This window comes from Amaranthus tricolor, chromosome 15 (assembly GCF_026212465.1).
Source record: "Amaranthus tricolor cultivar Red isolate AtriRed21 chromosome 15, ASM2621246v1, whole genome shotgun sequence".
Lineage (NCBI taxonomy): Eukaryota > Viridiplantae > Streptophyta > Magnoliopsida > Caryophyllales > Amaranthaceae > Amaranthus > Amaranthus tricolor.
Window position 1 is genome coordinate 4,586,882 of NC_080061.1, and position 19,471 is coordinate 4,606,352.

Here is a 19,471-nt window from a genome sequence, read left to right on the forward strand (position 1 = left end):
TAGATTAATGATACTAAAAGATAGTTTAAATGTGTATATAAGATTATTAATGAGGTGGTAGCTAGGTTTCATTTCTACATAGATAAATGATACAATTAAGTGTGATAATACAAAAAAAAATATGATGTTAATTGACATGAACGATTCAAGAAGAGAATATGTACGAGTATAATAAATAAATATTTTCTTTGCAATTGTTTTTGGTAAAAAAAAAAAACTATTTACTCTAATTTAATATAGTTGTCCTTTGTCGGTATTCATCAATCGTTTTTTATTTGTATTTAATTCTTAATCTATTAAGTTTTTTAATTATTAATCAAGTAGGATCTTGTATGTTTTGTCTCAACTTTTTATTATTAAATATTATTTTTATTATTTCTATAGTAAACATAAATCTTATTTATCTTCTAAAATATACATTAAGACGAAGCTAACGAGATCTCATATGGATATATTTGATCTTCTAAATATGTATAAAAAATATTAATTAAATTTCTCTCTCCTTAAGATGAAATAATCTAAATGGGAAAAGTACATAAGGAGTATAATTTTAAATAAATATTTTTTCTTCTATTTTTACAGTATTATTAACAATGAATTATTCTTGAAAAATTTCAAAATAAAAAATCTTAGAAAAATCCAAAAAAAAAAAATAAAAATACTAGAAGTAATTGTTAAAAAATACATATGAGAAATCAAAAATAAAGTTAGGAACAGAGAAAAAAAAAAATATGAACTTCAAATGGAACAAGCATAGCATCTTCAAAAACGATACGCTTCCATCCCTGTTGTGCTAAATCAACAGCCATTTTTACGGCTCTAATTTCAGCTTCTTCCACATTTCCTCTCCCCCAATCAGATCTAGAAGCTTCAAGAAAGACGGTCCCTTCTTCATATCTGGCTATCATACCAAGTCCTCTACTATTTACATCAGTTGGGACTGCAGCATCCAACTTCGTGATTGTCGAGTGGCTTCCACTTTGCATTTCTTCTGGAGTTTTTGACTTGAGGAATATTTGTATAGCGCAGTATCGAAAGAATCAGCATAATCTAACAAACTTAAAATCTAATCTTCAAACATCCATCAATGGAGGATTCTTCATCAACAATGTCTTTCAACACCAACAAGCATCTTAAAGAACAGTTACTATCTCTTTAATATGTTATAATTTCCTTTTGATCTCAATTCACTGCAATTCAATTTGATTGACTTATAATTTTCTGTGTATTAATTTTAGGTTTGTAAGCAACTTAACAGGATCTTCTATGCTTGAGATATTTTTAATCGCCTTTGTGACTCCTGTGAGTGTTTCTTTTTCCGACATTTCAGCAAATTGTTGATGTTGATTTTCCCCGTTTTTGATTTGATATGGAGTAATTTGTTTGATTTAATTCCTAATTTTCAGACAATTGTGCTTCTTCGTCGTGGAATTGGATTTAATTTCGTTTCTAGTATGTCATTTCTTCCCTAATCTTTTTGTTTTTTCCTGAATTTGGTTTTTGTTTTTTTTTTCCTGAAACTTATGGTTTAATTGTCACCCCCCTTTAGTCTTAGTAAGTTCTTAGTAGTCTTGAAAGCTTATTTTTGAAGGTGGAGAGGATGCACCCTCATAGGATATTCCTGATTTTGTGTTTGTTACTGAGATGCTGAATGATCGGTGTACTAACAAGTGGAAGCACAGAAAATAGTTTAGGAACGTAAGAAATGAGATGTTTGATGCATTTGACGAAACAATTGTGCAAGTAATTAAGATAAAATGAGCCATAAACTAGCTAAACAAGCAACAATAAACTTTCGAGGTTCACTAAATTATGACTACGTCCTACTTAGGCTAGTGTTTGTTTTATGTGCTTAACGAAAAAAGTATAAACTCAGAAATATGAAGATATTACAATGGTAGAGTAGCTAAGAGTTTAAGGAAGAGAGAATAGAGAGAGGGGGATACAATATGAAAAACAAGTAAGGAAAGCTCAAAATAGACTTCGGCTTAAATCCTATGCGCACAAAGGTTGGGTGTTTATAGGCAAAGAAACACTTTGGGGCAGCAAAGGATAAAGTTGGCAGAAATTAGAAAAAAGAATTTGAGGTTGCAACAGTCTAGGATGCTCATTCGAGCGCACCTAGTGCTCGTTCGAGCAAAAGCTATATATCTTTTTTCTTCCTCTTCACTTGATTGCATCCAACCTTTTCCAAAGGCTTCATTCTAATGCTAAAGGTACCAGCTCCCCATACTTGCACCAATATAGCAAGATATTCTTTTACGCAATCTACTTTGTCAGGGCAAAACTCAAATACGGGAATTTAAGAACAACAGCAAAGTAATAAAAATGAAAATTAAAATGCAAGAACAAAGAGAAGGAACACAACAAGCTGGGAGGTGGGGAAAATTCCAAGATCAATTTGATCTTTGATTATTAAATCCCACCTAAACAATTGGAAAACAATCTTATTGATGTATAGAATTCTTAATTACACTCTAATCTAACTCTTATACATGAACATACTTTTAACCGTTGCAGTAGGGAGGTCAACTAGTTTGACCCCGATCTAATTATACTTACTCCATTTTTGCTATGAATAAATATTGGATTTAATTTTCTCCCATCTCACCGTCCATTCTTTTTAGTCCTCTAACGAACGTTTGGCTATTGAAAACTATCTATCGTTATTTTTTTCAATACCGTTTTTGAAAAAAGGAAAATCTTTGAGTTTAGAATAGTTATACTGTAAGTTGCAAAAAAAAATCTAAATTCTAATAGAAGTTAACTATATCAATTTACAACTACATGATTAAGTAAGTATAGTTGCTTGTGATAAGTTGAATTTAGGTGAATAAAAAGCACTTTAAGTTGGCATCATCCGATAAGAACAACTAACTAAAATATAGGCTTTGTTATTACCCTTACTTTTACTACTCAAGTTTGACCCCCTCTTATTGAGAACAAACAGATTTGGGGTGGAATGTTCTCATAAAATCCTACTCCAATCCTCTTCCTATTCATTGTTACTCTTTAATTTAGATTTCAATTATTTGCTTTCGCCGAGTCAGATTTAGCTTGAATATTTATCCTAACATTGTGGTTGTACTTTCAATGTCCTTAGGAAGTATTCTTATAAATCCAATTCTCCTTTTTATTCATCGGAAGAGTCTAAATTGAAAGCAAAAGTGTCAGTCATGTTATGCTTAACTAAAATATTCTTATCTTTTTGTGCTGTATTTGTTAGTTCCTGCTTCTGTTCTGTCTATATCATTGATAATTGAGTTTGAAACTACTATGCAGCATTGACTTGATTTTTCCTAAATTTTTGTTTTCTTGTTACATATTGACTTTAGAGTTTCTTTATCCCATAAGGTACTTTTACATAAATCAAATTCTTTGGTGGTATTGCTTTTTGTAATTAAAGTAACAAAGAAGGAAAAATTAGTTCAGTCTTTTGTCCATTCTCATGCCTTCCAATCTGTGTGGATGAAATATTGTTCTTTCTTACAGACCTAATTAGGAGACTAAATTACTTTCTTCAGGTTGCAATATTACACAGAGTTCGTCAAAGAAAGATGATGATGTTCTAGTCACAGAAAAGTCTTTGAGTTCTTTCATGGTGTCAATAGCTGTGGATTTTCTCTTCATGATTATTCCTGCTCTTTTGATTTTCACTGTAAGTGTTGTATATGTAGTGTTGAAGACTTGAGTTCTATATAACTAGAAAACAAATATGAGGATACACGTAGACATTTTATTTGTCTTCTTCAATATTATATACCTTGAAATCCTCTAAATTATAACCTTGGTCCAATACATTCAAAAGATTTTTTTCAATGTCTTTTTGGTATGATTTCATTGTTAAGACGTGGCAGCTACTTTTAATTCATTAATGGTTTATGAGAAGGAGACTTTGCTCGGAAATGTTATTGTCGTCTGGGAAACAATATTTATTTTTTGTTCATCATCAGAGTATGGGTTGGATAAGTAATTTTAGAATATGTGCTTTCCTTTAAGTGATAAGCCATTAATAAAAGTCTTCAAAAGTGTTGGTTCATATGAGTTTCTTTCACTTTCAACTACTATATCTCAAGAGACTTGCAGGCTTGCACCTTGATATACGAGTCCCTTGTATGAGAATGTTTGACCTATATGTAACGAGATGAATTTGTTTTAGCTAATTTGTTGAGACAATGATGGTTCCCAGTTTAGATCCTAGTATCCCACTGGTAGTTGAGTATTTAATTTTCATTTGAAAAGCTTGTCTCTTGCGGTTTATTTACTGTATTTTGGAGCATAGCACCACCATCGTTTGAGCTAGCTTAGAGCCCTATATTAGGTTCACAATAATTATAGAAAATCTGTTGTGAACTTCTCTTTGGAAAGTTATTGGAAATCAGTTGAATTTCTTTGGTTTGGCTTAACGTAGTGCTCCTACTGTAGAAGCTTGTGTCCTGCTTCATGTTCAAGAAGTAAACATAGCTGAAGACGAGCCCTTTGAATTGTTAAAATGAGAAATTTAGCTGTACCTTGTAAATGAAAGTAAAAGTCGAAGTCGGCATCTTTGATGCTGTATAGAATGAAAGGGCAATTGATGTATTTCACTTGTTGTGTTTACTGTCATTGCAGAGCAAGAACTAGTGACATGTTAAAGATCACCTTCATGTTAGTCATGCACAATTCAATGCCCCTTCAAGTTGTTTTGCTGAAGACTAAGCTGTAGAGTTTTTTAAGATCCTCTGAGTATGAAAAGCTGGGCGATTAGCTTTTAGAGTAGTGAGGCATTATAAATGGTACTTTAGAATGGAATAGATTGTAGAATGCATTAAATTCCTGTCTATGTGGCTTCATGCTGCAGTTGAACTGAACGTTGGGAATTTGTGTTGTGCTATTTTGAATTGATTAACGTAACTATGTGCCTTGAGATTTTTTAGTTTTGAATATAATATTAAGTTTTGGATGCGATCGTAAATTTAGCCAATTTGACTAAAAGATTGATTTGGATCCCAGGTTTTGTCAGAGTGGCTGCATGAATTAGCATTATTGTCAACTTTCTTTCTTCTTTTCTATATCTTCGTCAGAAGGTAACACTTTGCTATGCAATGAAACTGCTCTTTTTGTTTGTGGAACAGCATTATTTGGTGATAATATAACTTTCTAATGTACGGTGTACATTTATGGACAGATATAGCACCTTTTCTTCTCCTGGGAGCCACCAGCCGCTTGACACTGCAAGGAAAGCTATATCATCATTTAGAGTATCCACGGTACATGTCTTGCTTTGATTATGTTTCATTTCTAATGTAGTTCTATTCCTGTATGTTTATGTCATTCTTTTTAGTTCCGTTTTGTCTCACAAGGATGATTGCTGCAGATGTTTGCTGCATGTGTTTGTATCCTTGCGGTTGATTTCCAAATATTTCCACGAAAGTTTGCAAAGACAGAGACCTATGGAACTAGTTGGGTAAGGGTGCTGTAGATTTAAGTGTATTTCTTACCTTCTTTTGACCAGTTACTAATTAAAGCTCAAAACTAGAATGAAATGATCAATAAAATCTATTTCAAGATACTTGTTCTAGCCTTATAAATGGAATGATTCTATTGGAAAATCTCTTGGTTTTCATTCTTATTTCATGAAACATATACAATGGAGAATATGGAATCTGAACTGTGTTGGATTGTGCTTTTTACATTTAAAATCACAGTAGAAAATGCAAGAATTCTGGAAACTCCTTTTTGAATTGTGATTGTTGTTTCATGACCTATATTTTTTTTTTCTTCTTAAAGAATCTCACTTTCTCCTTCAATAACGTGAATGTATTAAAAGTTTGATGTGGTTAATGAAACTCAAAAATATTGGACTCAGTTTACAACTACACTGAGCTTAGCATCTATCCTTTTATTTTTTAACTGGAAATGTACACATAACACATCCATGTTTTTTTATGTTGAACTTTAACTAGTTAAAATTTTGCAATATACTGTTTTTTCTAGTATGATAAATATATACTTCTAGATATGTATCAAAATGTAATTTTGAATTGTCATAATTGTTTCTTACAAACTTATGAGATGGACGGTTAGCTTTTACCCCCTACACCTTTTTTGCAAGGTATCACAATCATTTGCTTACTGTTTCTGGCTGTCTTGTTTCTAAACATCTTTCGATTGGGTCTTGATTATTGGTAAAGCATTCATATTTCGTTCATCTAAACGAGAACTTTTAAGTTCTCTTTACATAAGCGTGAATCCAAATATGAAAATCTGTCGGAAAAGCTTCGCAGCCGAGGGTCTTCGTAATTGTCTTTCATGATTCTATGTTCCTCAGAAAGCATTCTTCTGACAACTTAAAATGGCAATCTAATATCCTCTTAAACTCATCGTTTTAATTTGATTTTTATGATTGTATCAGATGGATCTGGGAGTGGGATCATTTGTGGTAACAAATGCATTGGTTTCACGACAAGCGCGTAATGTATATTCAGGGTTAGTCTGTGTTTTGTTGCTGAGGTTGACGTATGTGAAATCCGCTGAATATTTAAGATTACTTGGGCATATTGTTTTTTGGTACAGAACAGGATTTTTTAAGACTGACTTTAATAGCAAGGGAAAGAATAATTTCTAGAATTAGAAAGATTGAAATGTGGATGCGATTGAATTTTAGGCGTATTTGAATTCTATATCCATGCCCCTTACTTGCAGAATAGTTGCAATAATTCTTTTAGTATTAACATTACATTGCTTTCTCATATTTGCAAATTGCTCTCACCTTGACTTTATGTGCGGTGCCATTTGTCTGAGAGATGCATGAATTGGAATTGGAGCCAGCCATTTTCTTTTGTTTTTTTCTCCTACGTAAGAGAAGTGATGCAGTTTAAAATGATTAAGTTTAGAAACTAATATGAATGTTTTGAAATCCTCAGTTCATTCAAAGACCTCTTAGTATGTGAGTAGTGTTGTAATTATTACAATCAAATTGGTCCCATGTGCTTAATTGTTTTTTTGGCTTGGGGGATAAAATGCATTTTTTAAAATGTTCTCTGTATTCTACAGTATGCTTCTTTTGTGTGCTAATATATTGCCATAACTGAAAAAGGTTTTTTGATACTCAAGAATTTACTTTTGTTAATTATTTGTCCACAGAGGATGGAAGGCTGCTCTTCAGTCATCTGGTCCACTAATCGTGTTGGGTTTTCTTCGTCTACTTTCAACGTCGGGAGTAGATTATCAGGTGACTTTTATACGCTTTTGTATCATATTTAGGTTGATGTTTTTGTTAGACAGCAGATTTTTATCGAACAACATACTCTTAACTTCTTTTAGGCTGAGGTCTATACAGAGGTGCACAGTTTGACTCAATCTTGATTTCCACCATGTAAAATATATAACCTTAGAGATATAATGGATTTTTTTTCTTGTTGAAGTGACTCATATAACATATGCCAGCCATTTTCTCAATGTAGGTTCATGTGGGAGAATATGGTGTGCACTGGAATTTTTTTTTCACTCTTGCTGCAGTCTCTCTTCTGTCATCATCAATTAATATTCATCCACAATATTGTGGGATTCTTGGTCTTTTCATTCTTATAGGTATGTATTCCTTATAAAAGATGTTTCATGGTAGGTCCATGGTTATTAAACATGATAGCTTTGACGCTTGTTAAAGTTCGCACCATTCCCCTTTTTTTTTGGAGCTATAGACTCCAATAGCTTTTTGGCCTCTGGTCTAAAATATGTGATATACTGTAACCTTAAGACTTATCAAAATTCATGAATTGATTATGATTTTTTTTAGTCTGTAGAAGACCTCTCACTGGACGCTGTAACTTTTTTTTCCAATTCAGATTTCAGAGTTACTATTGTTGGCTGTGAATATATCTCATTTGTAGACTTAGCTTTTAGATTAGATTTCTTTCGGGTCTCTAGCTCTCCTGTATTGTGCTCCGCTTATTGCATCCCGTATTGCAGTATGGACCACCAACCTTCAACGTAGAACTTTCATACCGTATCATAGAATAGACACATTCCAGGTTCTTTTGGGTCATAAACCGATTCATCGACATCATCATCCCTTATGAGATCTAGTTATTTCTCTTTTGTCGTTGGGAAAAGGATAGAGATCAAAAAAGAGAAAGAGTATGTTATCTGGACATGGAAAACTTCGCACCGGTGCCTTAGAGAAGAGGAGAGAGAGCATAGAGAGGTGGGAGAGAGATGACAGAGGAGGAAGGTGGACAGAGTTCCGGAATCCTTTTTCTTTTTTTTCTTTTTTCTTTCTCTCCGCTTTACTATGCCCATATACTTAAACTACATTTTGTGATGCAGAAGAGTTCCTTCATGGCCATTTGATAGCAGTAAGCCTTTGGCTCCTTTTTTGAAAACCTAAAGTCTCCACTCTCTCTGAATTGAAACTTGCAAGTCTTTAACGAGAGTTTTTTTTTTATTTTTTATTTTTTTATACTTCTCTATGCTACTAATTTTGCTACAATATGATTTGTAGCAAAACTGAAATTTGGATGGTTGTAGTAGAAAAAATAAGGCAAAAAATTAAGCAGATGAAAAAAATGGATTACATGAAGAGATAGATAAGGTTTGTGGATGAAGATAAGAGAGAAAATTATAGGGCCACAGGCAAAATAGAAATGTGTCAAATTCAGTAAGGCAACCAAAAAAGAATATTGTTGCAAATTAAGTGGGCCAAAGTAGTATTTTTTTAGGGGAGTCATTTTTAAGTTTAACCCGCATTCCCGTTCCCATCCCAAGTCCCATTGTGTATTTCTTTCTAAGGAAACAGTGGCTCTGCTGTTAAAAGAACTCCAAGGATTTATCAGTCACAATTAAAATACTTGGGGAATATCTACTTCTACCATAAGCTATAATTGGATCAATGATGTGATCTTAACAGAAATTACATATTTCTATAAGATAAATCTTGTCAACCTCAGGGTTATTGAGTTTTAAATTTTCCTTTCTCTTTTGCTTTTACTGACATCTGATTAGTGTACCCTGTTATATATATCAATTGACTAACCAATTCTTCAGGGTACCAAATTTTATTGGTGCAGGGATTAAACACATATCTGCTATCTGATGTAAGAGGAATGGACATTATAAGCCAAAACAAGGAGGGAATATACAGTATATTTGGTAATGCCATTGAACTGTTGCATTTTTTTTCTTTTTAATCATTTATTCTTGCTGCCTTTAAATGGTAGTGTTGGGATCACATATTAATTTTAGGGAATTCTTTGAGACAGTAACTGTAATTAGATCTTGGCTTCCAAATAGAATGATTATTTGTTTCAACAGAATTAGGATTTGCACAACAGTATAGTATTTTGTAATGTGGAAAAACAAAGTGGCATAAATATGGATTAAAGCTTCTCTATTTCCTGTTTGCACCTTGTTGAAAAGCTGATGATCTGAACTTAATTACTCCTACTATCATACTCAATTGTTTTTGTCTGAACTGATATAGATCTCCTTAACAGCTTGTTGAAAGATATTTTGTATCTGATAAAGCATTTAAACTGTATCTGAATCAGCTATGTTAGACTTAGCGCAGTTCTGATTCTGTTCTCTTTGTATAAGTATCAGTGCTAAAGTCGAGTCTGGAGAGACGTTTTGTTAACAAAGACTGATTTATAGGTTATTTTTACATATGATTAATTACTTTCAAAAAAAAAACATATGAGTAATTGGATAGTTGAAAACTTGTAATTGGACAATGATGTTTGTTCATTATGCGTTCAAATGAAGCCTAATGACTAATGCCTGTAAGTTGGAGAATGATTGTATTTGCATAAACTCTAGTCGTCATAGGTTAAGAAAGCTGTATTGAAATGTGAAAGTGGCTGGCAGATCCTCTTACTATGGTGCACTGCACAATTAAACATACAGCTATACAGTTTGTCCATGGACATGATATTCATTAGAAAATCGAGGGGTTAAGGGAGTTATAGTTTTGATGATTTTTGGGTTTGCAGAATCATGTTTATTAACATAAACTGTATGTTAAGCATTGACATTAGTGTCCATTGTGTCTTTTTGTTGTGCATGAAAAGAATTTACATAATCATTTGAGATCAATCCTACTCTGCACCATATAGAACAATTCATGTGCATTGCTTATCATTCTAAAGCTCACCATCCCCTCTCCATTACTTTCTTGGTCATACAGTCCTAAACATTTTTAAATGTACTAGAGAGCAGCGGCATAATTAGGGTACCCAGTCATTATTCATATCACCAAAGAACGGCTAGGAACTACTTCTCCATTTCTTATATGAAGCTCCTTATAACAAAAGGAAAACTGATACGAATAGAAATCCAAAGATTTATAGCTATATAGTTTTCGATTATAATGGACTATAGCTAAATGATGCAATAAAGCATGTGCACCTTTTCTTTATGTGAAGTTGCATATCTTGTATTCTATCAAGGCCAATAAGAAACAGCCTCTTTATTATCACAAGGGTAAGTTTGCGTAGATCCAACCCCCTTATGGCACTGTGGTAGTGGAATGTTGCTGTTTTTTTTAAAAAAGCTATGCAATTTTATTTAAATTGAATGATAAAACTAGCTACTGCAGCTTACGGTAGGGGATAAAGATCCATATTGATTTGTTTTGTACCATTAGAAGATATTTTTGTTCAAAAATATGGCTATATTTTTAGATTCATTCTCCTTGCCGCTTACAAAGTCGATTATGTTTAAGCCAATTGTTTAATGTAATTCTTTTGCTCTTATTGAGGGTTTGTATATTTGCCTCTCTGTCTGCACTTTAATAGTATTTTGTTTGTAGGATATTTTGGTATGTATCTGCTCAGTGTTCATATGGGCTACCAACTCTTTTTTAAGAACAATCATTCTGCTTCACGTAGAGATTCACTGACAAGAAAGGGAGTCTTTGCTATTTCTCTTCTACTGTGGTATGCAATTCTAGGATGCTTTTCCCCTGAATTTTTTTTTGTACCCATTAGGTGCCTTTCTCATGAATTAAATTTTTCTGACCAACATAGGTTGCTGACGCTGGTTTTAGACCAGTATGTGGAAGAAGTCTCACGGAGAATGGTATATAGTTGCTATTCTAATATGCTCAATTACAGTCTGTTTGGTTATGTAAAACTAATTTAATTCCACTATGTTTTCTTCGTAGTGCAACATGGCTTATGTGATGCTTGTGCTTGCTGTAAACTTTGAGGTATTCCGTTTTCCTTGCTTCTCTTGGATTTTTCACCCAACTAGTTTAATTTTTATTTTGATTTTCTGAAGAAAGATATGCTGGGATGAGGGGTTTGTTTAGTGCTTTCAATCACTGGTTGACCGATCTAGCATGATTTCCCGTTGAGTTCTAATTTAGACTGGGAAGAAAATGGCTAATATGTATAGTAAGCAATGTTCTTTTTTAGCCTGGAAGTACAATCGAAGTATTAGTGTAGTAGTGTATGGTGTATACAGTTGTCTGTCTTTAAGCATACAACATATTTTGTTGTTGAACAGCTGTAAGATATGCCAGAACAGTAAATGTCAAAATGTTTCTAAATTGGTGAATATTGCAGCATCTGGCCTTGATGACCTTGTCACCTTTGATGGTTTTGGTGTCTGCTTAATTAATAATAAAGGTGGCCCTTCTGTTTACTTATGGAAGGACCGTCACTGGTTGACACACATATGGGTAGCATGTTCTCTAGCACTATTGCCTACTACCAGCATTCCTGGTTGCAAAATTATAGAATGCCTCTAGTCCTTCGCATACAGTGAACCACTCTTAAAATTATCTTGATGTAGGCACAAGTCATAACATTCCTTTAGAAGTTAAAACTTCTTGGGTTTTATTCTTTTGCTTTGATTAAGTCAAGTTAGATGACCTTGTATAAAGTCCTCTGTCTTCTCAGTCCTTGAAACTAGCTGACACATGCGTGATTAGAATTAGATGGCCTTCTTTAAGATGTAACTAGTAGCTAGGGTATACTTATTTCTCCTTATCACATAGTTGTTTACACTTGTTACAGCAGAGAAATCACTTGGGATCTTCATCGCTAATTGCTTGTTGCTGCTAGACATCTTCTCTACTTGAACATTAGCACCAGGATGTTGTGTGTTATGTGATTTACAAAGAAATTTGCTTTTTTGTTAGTAAAGAAGTATTTGTTTACTGAAATGCTTTCACTGTTATGTTAAAAAATATTAATGTGTAATACATTTTACTTTTTGTTTTCAAATTTCACCTTGCTCATTCTTTTGTCTGGTCTCGAGAGTGGGGACAATATTTTTGTAGTAAAGAAGTGGATATACTCAGTAGAAACATTAGGTAATGTTAACATGGTTGATATATTATTGAACTAGATATATCTAATTCATCTTATAAATCAATGTGTACTTATTTACTGATCATTGATCATTTGTCAGCATCTTGCTCAAGATTGCAAGGGTTAATGTGCCTCTCATTTGCTTATATTTGTGCTCTCCTTATTACACGTTGATGGGAGCCTTAGTAGAGGCATATGTCCAATTGCATGCTAAGTTATGGTAAATTGGTCATCTATTGATCAATGGTAAATTGGTCATCTATTGGTCACCTTGTATGAGTGCCTTTTTCGTTATGGCCTTTTCTTTGTGTTGAATAGGTTACTTGCCATTCTGGGGACACTTGGGTGTGAAAGCGTAGGAAAAGTTAATGGCTGGTTGCTTCTGTGGCTTTCTGGATGGATAATAATAATCCTGTTTTGGGGCTGAACGTGCAGTGTCTGAAATAGCTTTGTGTCTTTTATATCATGGGTTATTTTATGTGTAGACTGTAAATTATGGGGTTTATCTTTAGATCTGTTGAATATCCTTGTAAATTAGACTTAAATTTGTAGGTTCTGGCGATCTTTATGCTTTCTGAGTTCACTCCTGGAAATAACTTCACTGTACTCGAAGACGCATTTAATCAAAATCAATTGGCATCCTTTCTTTTGGTAAATAACCTTTTCAATCTCTCAGAGTAATTACCTTTAAAGTTCTCTTGATCTGAGCATTCAGGGTTTAATTTTAATTCCTATGCAGGCAAATTTGCTAACGGGGCTGGTAAACTTATCTATGGATACCCTTACTGCCTCTTCAATTCAAGCTTTCGCTATTTTAGTACTGTATACATCTGTATTGTGTTTCTTCGCTAGTGTTACCCATTATTATGGTTTTCGGTTGAAGTTTTGGTAGTGATGGATCATTCAGCATCATCATTACGACTTTTGTTATTCCTGATTCAATCTCTAGCATTACCCTTTTCTTGTTTACCTGTATAGACCGATTCATTGGAGTAGAAAATAAAATTTCGTGAAGCGTATCGATTCCAAAGATGTATTCCTATGTTTTTTTCTTTCTAATCCAGTTGCTGTAAACTGTATCTGTGTGCCATACCTATGCTTACAGATAAATACAAACATCATATATTCTGTTCAAATTGCATAGCATTGTTGTTCCCGAGGCGCTTTCAGTATAGGCCACATGTATATGCTTCATTGTTGATCCTGGGACATATGTCTCAACTATATATCAAAATTGCATGATTACAATATTACAGGTCATTTTTAATGTTAAATGTCTTTTTGTATGTTTGTTTCTCCTCATGCAAAGCTGAGATTTCTGGTGCAACTTCTTTCAGCTGCCAGAAAGGGCAGTGTACAATACAGAAGATTAGTATCGGGATTGTATTTTAGGTACCAATAATGTTGTCATTCACTGTATTATTTTATGCTATGAAACAGCATGAAAACTTTGGAATCTTATATATTTATTTTTATTTATTATTCATTTTGTATTATTGCCTTTATTTGTTTAAAATTCTAGTTTTTAATGATTATAATGTACCTTTTTGAAGGTAGAGATTTCACATGGATATCTCTGAATCTCACAGCTTGGACCATGACCATTGTCTTGCCCAACGAGGTCCACCATCTGTCCTCTTCACCTGATAAGGAAAACAGTTTCCCTCCTTTTCGTATCAATAAAAACTCCTCTCTGACAAGGGTTTTAGAGATTATTGTAGATGACTAATGCTGATTTCTCCTGGTGCTAATTGGGGACCATGTACCATAGTTTTCCTATCATATAATGCTCGAGTATCATTTATGTTGTTGTCAATGAAAATTTGATGGCTTAGACTCGGAAAATTCGCATCATCTAGGTTATACTTCCGCCTCCTCCAAGTATTTCTTTTCTGTCTCTATGAGTTTGTTTTTAATAGTGATATTTTGTAAGAAAACGTTACCATTAAGGAAGACTTATAGAGAACAATTGGGTAGGAGTGTGGATGTCAAAACATTTAGAGAAATATCACTGCCCTTAATACTCCCCAACCCTCTTGCTTGTAAGGTAATATCCTTACCTTGGAATTAGATGTGTTCAAAACAGATTTGATGACCCGATATTTATCTGATTTTATAACTGAATCTGACTTCAACATGAATGTAAAAGTATGTAAAATCTAATGCGGACACAAAATCCCAGTTTAAATCGATCCAAGACACCTAACTTAAAATCGACTCGATGATCCTAAAAAGAACCTCCACATGGAATAATAATAAAAAAAACTCCTCTCTGTCCTTAACGCTAAGTTAGCATTTCGTCCTGGAGTGAAACATTAGCTTTAGAGTTTAGGAACAAAGCTCAAGGAGAAAATCCAGATTAACTTGACTATTGTAAATTACTTCTATTAAATTGTGTCCTTCTATTTAATTCATATATCAGCAGTTTTGTTTGGTAAGGTATAATTGAAGTATTTGCATTGTATCTCATCAATTATATCTCGCTTTGCTATTTAAGGACATACTGAAATAATTATGTTTTTGTCTTTGTATAGGACTATCTACTAGAGGAAACTCTTTGAAGTGACCTATCCTAACATTATTGAAGGCTATTCACTAATAATAATAATCAATGTTCTTTTTAAGATAAGAACATTAGACAGTTAATCTTATAATGGCTAAAAGTTGGTGAACGATTACCTTGATAAGAGGTAATTAAGAGTCACACATTATAAAATCAATTTTTGAGTTTGAATTATCAGTTTAAGTTTTAAGTTAATTTTCTTGACATATAATACGCCCACGTCATAAATTTGAGTCTAATTCACCTCTTCTTCACTGCTCTTTTCAAGTATTATATTTAGCGTTATATATGAGAAAGACTTGTTGTGTTGCGTCGCTTTTGATTTCAAGGGTTGTTTTAACAAAGTGGTAGATTTAGGATTCTACTAATCTTTGGGTTAAATGACAACTTAAGGACCTCTTTTAGGACACCCCTATAACATGAAAGCTTCGAGTATATGAAAGTGTAGCCTCTCTGCACAGCTTTATAATGTTGTAAGTATCTTCATTTTCATGCAATTTGCTTGGGCCCCCTTCTCACCTTTTCTATCGGAGAAACCATGGCCTTTTCTTGGGGACCTTCCCTTTGAATTTGGTAAGGTGTACAAAACAAAAGCAACTCAGAACTCTGTATCTTCACCTTAGCACCGTTGATCATTCATAGTAGAGTTTGAGAGATAAATAAGAGAGATAAACTTTTCTTGATTTCATTCCATCATAATGAGTTTAATGTCATAAGCCTCTTCTTCCTTTGTTTCATGTATGTCGGAAATGGCTGCCATCGAATCAATACCGAACTACAATGATTTCTTCAACTTTATGGTCTATGACACACTAAATGCTCCTCTGTATGGATGGAATATTGGAATTACAGATGATATTTGTTTGTCTGAAACACCCCAAGCTCTTGGTGACTTGGGCTTGGTGGGTCAGAATCCGGGTAGAAAAACCGACAGCCGGAAGGTGAGCTTGGGAGTGCAAGGAAGGAAGAAGAGGAGGAGAAGGCCTACGGTTTGTAAGAACAAAGAAGAAGCTGAGACACAAAGGTTGACACACATTACTGTTGAGAGAAATCGACGTAAGCAGATGAATGAACACCTTGCTGTTTTACGTTCCCTCATGCCAGAATCTTATGCTCAAAGGGTTAGTATCTACTATTTACCAATTTTGTTGATCTCTGATTCATAATTATGCTATTTACCTATCGAATTTCAATTGAAAATGGTGTTTTTGTTATGTTGCATACACTCGATTCATCAAAGTGAAAGCCACTTAATGACATCCGAATAATGGAAAGTGGTTGTTTTTGTGGTCTTGCTTGTTCTTTTTACAATGCATGATGGCTTCTTTTGGGGGTGAAGAAACTTGCAAGGAATAAGTCAATTGTTTATAGAAAAGTTCGGTAAAATTAGTTATTTGTTGATGGTTGTTTATTCAAGAAAAAATTAGCTAACAAGCCAAAAGCCAATGGAAAAGGTTGTTCAAAGCATTCGGCTTAAAAGAGAACTTTTCGATTGACTTAAAATTCATTTACGAAACAAGTTCTTTAGCTCTTTGACCAGCCAACAAGCCAAAATCAACTAAATAGTCGATCAAAAAGTCATTTATCAAACAAGGCTGATATGTAGAGCTCAAAGGTTCCATCACGTAGAAGTTTTTTTAGTGAACCTATTATTTTTAGATTAAAAAGAAATGACTAGATAGGGACATCATTGTTGCTGGGTTGAGCATACAAGATAAGATTAGTTGAAATTACATCGGCATTCATCCAATTCAAGCAACATAAAAGTATAAACATGGCAATATTCTTTGATATAACACGAAAATGTTTCGTAATTATTGATCATTCTTTGTGCAGGGTGATCAGGCCTCAGTAGTTGGTGGTGCCATAGAATTTGTGAAGGAGCTTGAGCATCTTGTACATTCCTTTGAAATTCAGAAACTGAACTTTCTTCAGAAAACTGGAATGAATTCAGAACATGGTAAAACAACGCCTACCACCACGCACAGCAGCACACTGTTAACGCCATCCTTCACAGAATTTCCCTCGGATTCTGAACAGACTTTCTCGTTAGTTGGTAACAAGTGTACCTTAAAAGCACCAGTAGCTGATGTTGAGGTCACCTTGATTGAAACCCATGCTAATCTCCGAATCCTTACGAAGAAAAATCCAAGGCTGTTATCGAAATTGGTTTCTGGTTTCCACACACTTCGTCTCACTGTTCTTCACCTCAATGTGACTACCTTGGACCCTTTAGTCCAGTATTCCATCAGTGTGAAGGTATGTATGTAAGATTGTACTGCTTTATTCTCTATTTGCATTTATATTTTGTGACAAGAAAATAGATCACCCAAGGACAGGAGAAGTATAAGCTAGGAAAAGCCTTTAATTTCTGTAATGAACCCCATTTTTGTCAGGAAATAATCTAAATACTGTCTATGTATATGATAAGCCAAAAACATTAATAACTGCTTAAGTTCATGTACAATCCTGTCCGTCTCGTTGTGCAAGGAAGATAGATACGCTGGGGTAGAGGTCAAAATAGATGTGATGACCCGTCGTTTACCCGACCTTGTAATCGAACTCGACTTGACTTGACTTTAAAGTGAATGTAAAAATATGTAAAAACCAATGTAAACAAAAGACGAGACCCAAAAGATCTGACTCGAAATTGACCCGATGATCCAAATGAAGACCTCTAGCTGGGGTCTGGGGGTAGATGACCTGCACGACCTCTCCTATAGACACAACATTTCATATCCCACTATCCACTTAAACTTTCACATAGGCAAGATTTGGGTGTGTCAGATACATGTAATCTATTGAGATTCAAATCTATAACCTCTTGTAACGCTGAATTCTGATACCATGTCTAGAAACCGACTCAACTAAAAACTTAAAACTGATGGTTGAGGTCCCATGATATCATATATTCTCTAACATATAGTTTCTAATAGACCCTTGATATTAAAAATCATATGAAGCTTCATACAAATAAAAAATGCTCATGATTTTACTATAGCCTATTATACTTGGATCAAAAGAACATATAGAATCGGTCCCATCAAAAATGCATAATCTATTAGTAGTGGGTAATCTATCATACTAGGAAAAATTAAAAGAACACCCCTTCGTCCCTCTTGAAGGTGTTTCATTCATTCCTAATCAATCATACATTCATACTCCTTAAATAGATGCTTTCTCTTTTCTTTTCGAGTTACGACGATTTGAGTAAGTATGGTACTCCGTGAAGACACACCACACATACCCTCATCACACAAATAATTGACGATTCTGCAAATTGTGCTTCATTTATTGGCATAACATGATGAAAGTTCTGCCTAGCAAGTGGCTAGACAGGTAAAGACAATAGGGTAAAAGAACAACTTTTCAAGTTTTGTTGGGTTTATCCCTAAATAGAAATGATTTTCTTTGGGAAGTAAAACAATTTAAGCTCAATGAAAATGAATATTCTTATTGCAGGTAGAAGAAGGATGTCAGCTCACTTCTGTAGATAGCATTGCTGAGGCAGTTCATCACATGCTTAGCATAATTGAGCAAGATTGTGTGCCTTTCTTGCTAACATATTAGATTATGTAGTTGCTTACGATGTTCGATATTCGATGTTGGATGTTGGATGTTCGTTCTTGCTTTTAGGTATGCCAAATTGTGTCATGATATATGATTGCATATTTGCATTGTGATGTCTTAGAACACTTCTTGTTTGAAGAGCTAGAGAAAGTATATCAAAGGTTAATCATTTTCATCCATGTTATGGAGTACAATTTGCTTGGATTGTGTTTAAATGGAATTAGTTCTCTAAATTTGATGGTACTATGTTCATTGCTTACCTATATATATGAATGTAGTAATCTATAAGCGGGATATGTGAATAATTGAATGTAAGAAGGAATATCAGTAGAATTTTAGTATAAGCTTCCAATGTCCGAAATAAATTTGTTGTTTTTATGAAATATTATTAAGTTTAAAATTTATTACGAATATTGTGTTATTTAATGTTTAATGTTTTTATTTTTTTGGTCTATGATAATGTGTTAACTTTATATTTTTTTAATTAATTAGGTCGAAAGTATTATAAAAGCATGAAAAAAACAAGTGTAATAAATACTATAAAATAGAAAAAATAGATCCTTAGAGGCTCAATACAATATCAATTGGCATAAAACAAGCCACAACAAATTCAAAAGGTTGGATCTTATAAATCAAAGGGTTGACTATGATTCTTATTCTTTTACTAGGTTATTACTTGTGTGATACAAAATGTGATATATGATTCATAATTTCTTTCTAAAATAGTAGTGAATATACAGAAAATAATATTGTTAGCACCGCATAAAATCGATGTGTTAATTGTCTTTAGATTTAAAGAATAATACAACATCACAATTGATTTCATAGAAGTTATAAGTATATGATATAAGGACCAAATAATTACAATGATGACATCACCATGACATTTTGAAGAGAAAAAATTTCATGATAAAGTGACATATAGACATTTTTGAAAGAAGATGATATCAATATTTTTTTAGTTATATTTATCGAAGATTTATAAATTTAAAAAAGAATCTAAGTTGTATTTGATATTTGTAGCTATGGATGAGATGATGGATAT

At 33.5% G+C, this 19,471-nt stretch overlaps 2 protein-coding genes across 2 annotated transcripts; both read left to right on the forward strand.

The window, feature by feature from the left end:
- The first annotated feature begins 690 nt into the window (after window positions 1-690).
- On the forward strand, window positions 691-13,541 carry LOC130801150 (uncharacterized protein At4g17910). The gene is made up of 16 exons (XM_057664922.1): window positions 691-1,143; window positions 1,239-1,302; window positions 1,407-1,452; window positions 3,525-3,658; window positions 4,993-5,066; window positions 5,168-5,249; window positions 5,357-5,446; window positions 6,395-6,468; window positions 7,126-7,213; window positions 7,446-7,572; window positions 9,025-9,129; window positions 10,787-10,913; window positions 11,004-11,055; window positions 11,141-11,185; window positions 12,846-12,944; window positions 13,033-13,541. The coding sequence occupies exons 1-16, from the start codon at window positions 1,088-1,090 to the stop codon at window positions 13,183-13,185; spliced, it is 1,416 nt and encodes a 471-aa protein (XP_057520905.1). The 5' UTR covers window positions 691-1,087; the 3' UTR covers window positions 13,186-13,541.
- A 153-nt stretch (window positions 13,542-13,694) lies between these two features.
- Window positions 13,695-18,787, forward strand: LOC130801151 (transcription factor bHLH71-like). The gene is made up of 3 exons (XM_057664923.1): window positions 13,695-15,977; window positions 16,693-17,115; window positions 18,319-18,787. The coding sequence occupies exons 1-3, from the start codon at window positions 15,597-15,599 to the stop codon at window positions 18,424-18,426; spliced, it is 912 nt and encodes a 303-aa protein (XP_057520906.1). The 5' UTR covers window positions 13,695-15,596; the 3' UTR covers window positions 18,427-18,787.
- The last annotated feature ends 684 nt before the right edge of the window (window positions 18,788-19,471 follow it).

Bases quoted from the DNA above. Each gene is read 5' to 3' on its own strand.
- LOC130801150 (XM_057664922.1), top strand. From the start codon at position 1,088: ATGGAGGATTCTTCATCAACAATGTCTTTCAACACCAACAAGCATCTT. The intron at 1,453-3,524 runs GTATGTCATTTC...TACTTTCTTCAG, and splicing joins TGGATTTAATTTCGTTTCTA to GTTGCAATATTACACAGAGT. The intron at 10,914-11,003 runs GTATGCAATTCT...TGACCAACATAG, and splicing joins GCTATTTCTCTTCTACTGTG to GTTGCTGACGCTGGTTTTAG.
- LOC130801151 (XM_057664923.1), top strand. From the start codon at position 15,597: ATGTCGGAAATGGCTGCCATCGAATCAATACCGAACTACAATGATTTC. The intron at 15,978-16,692 runs GTTAGTATCTAC...TTCTTTGTGCAG, and splicing joins CAGAATCTTATGCTCAAAGG to GGTGATCAGGCCTCAGTAGT. The intron at 17,116-18,318 runs GTATGTATGTAA...TTCTTATTGCAG, and splicing joins AGTATTCCATCAGTGTGAAG to GTAGAAGAAGGATGTCAGCT.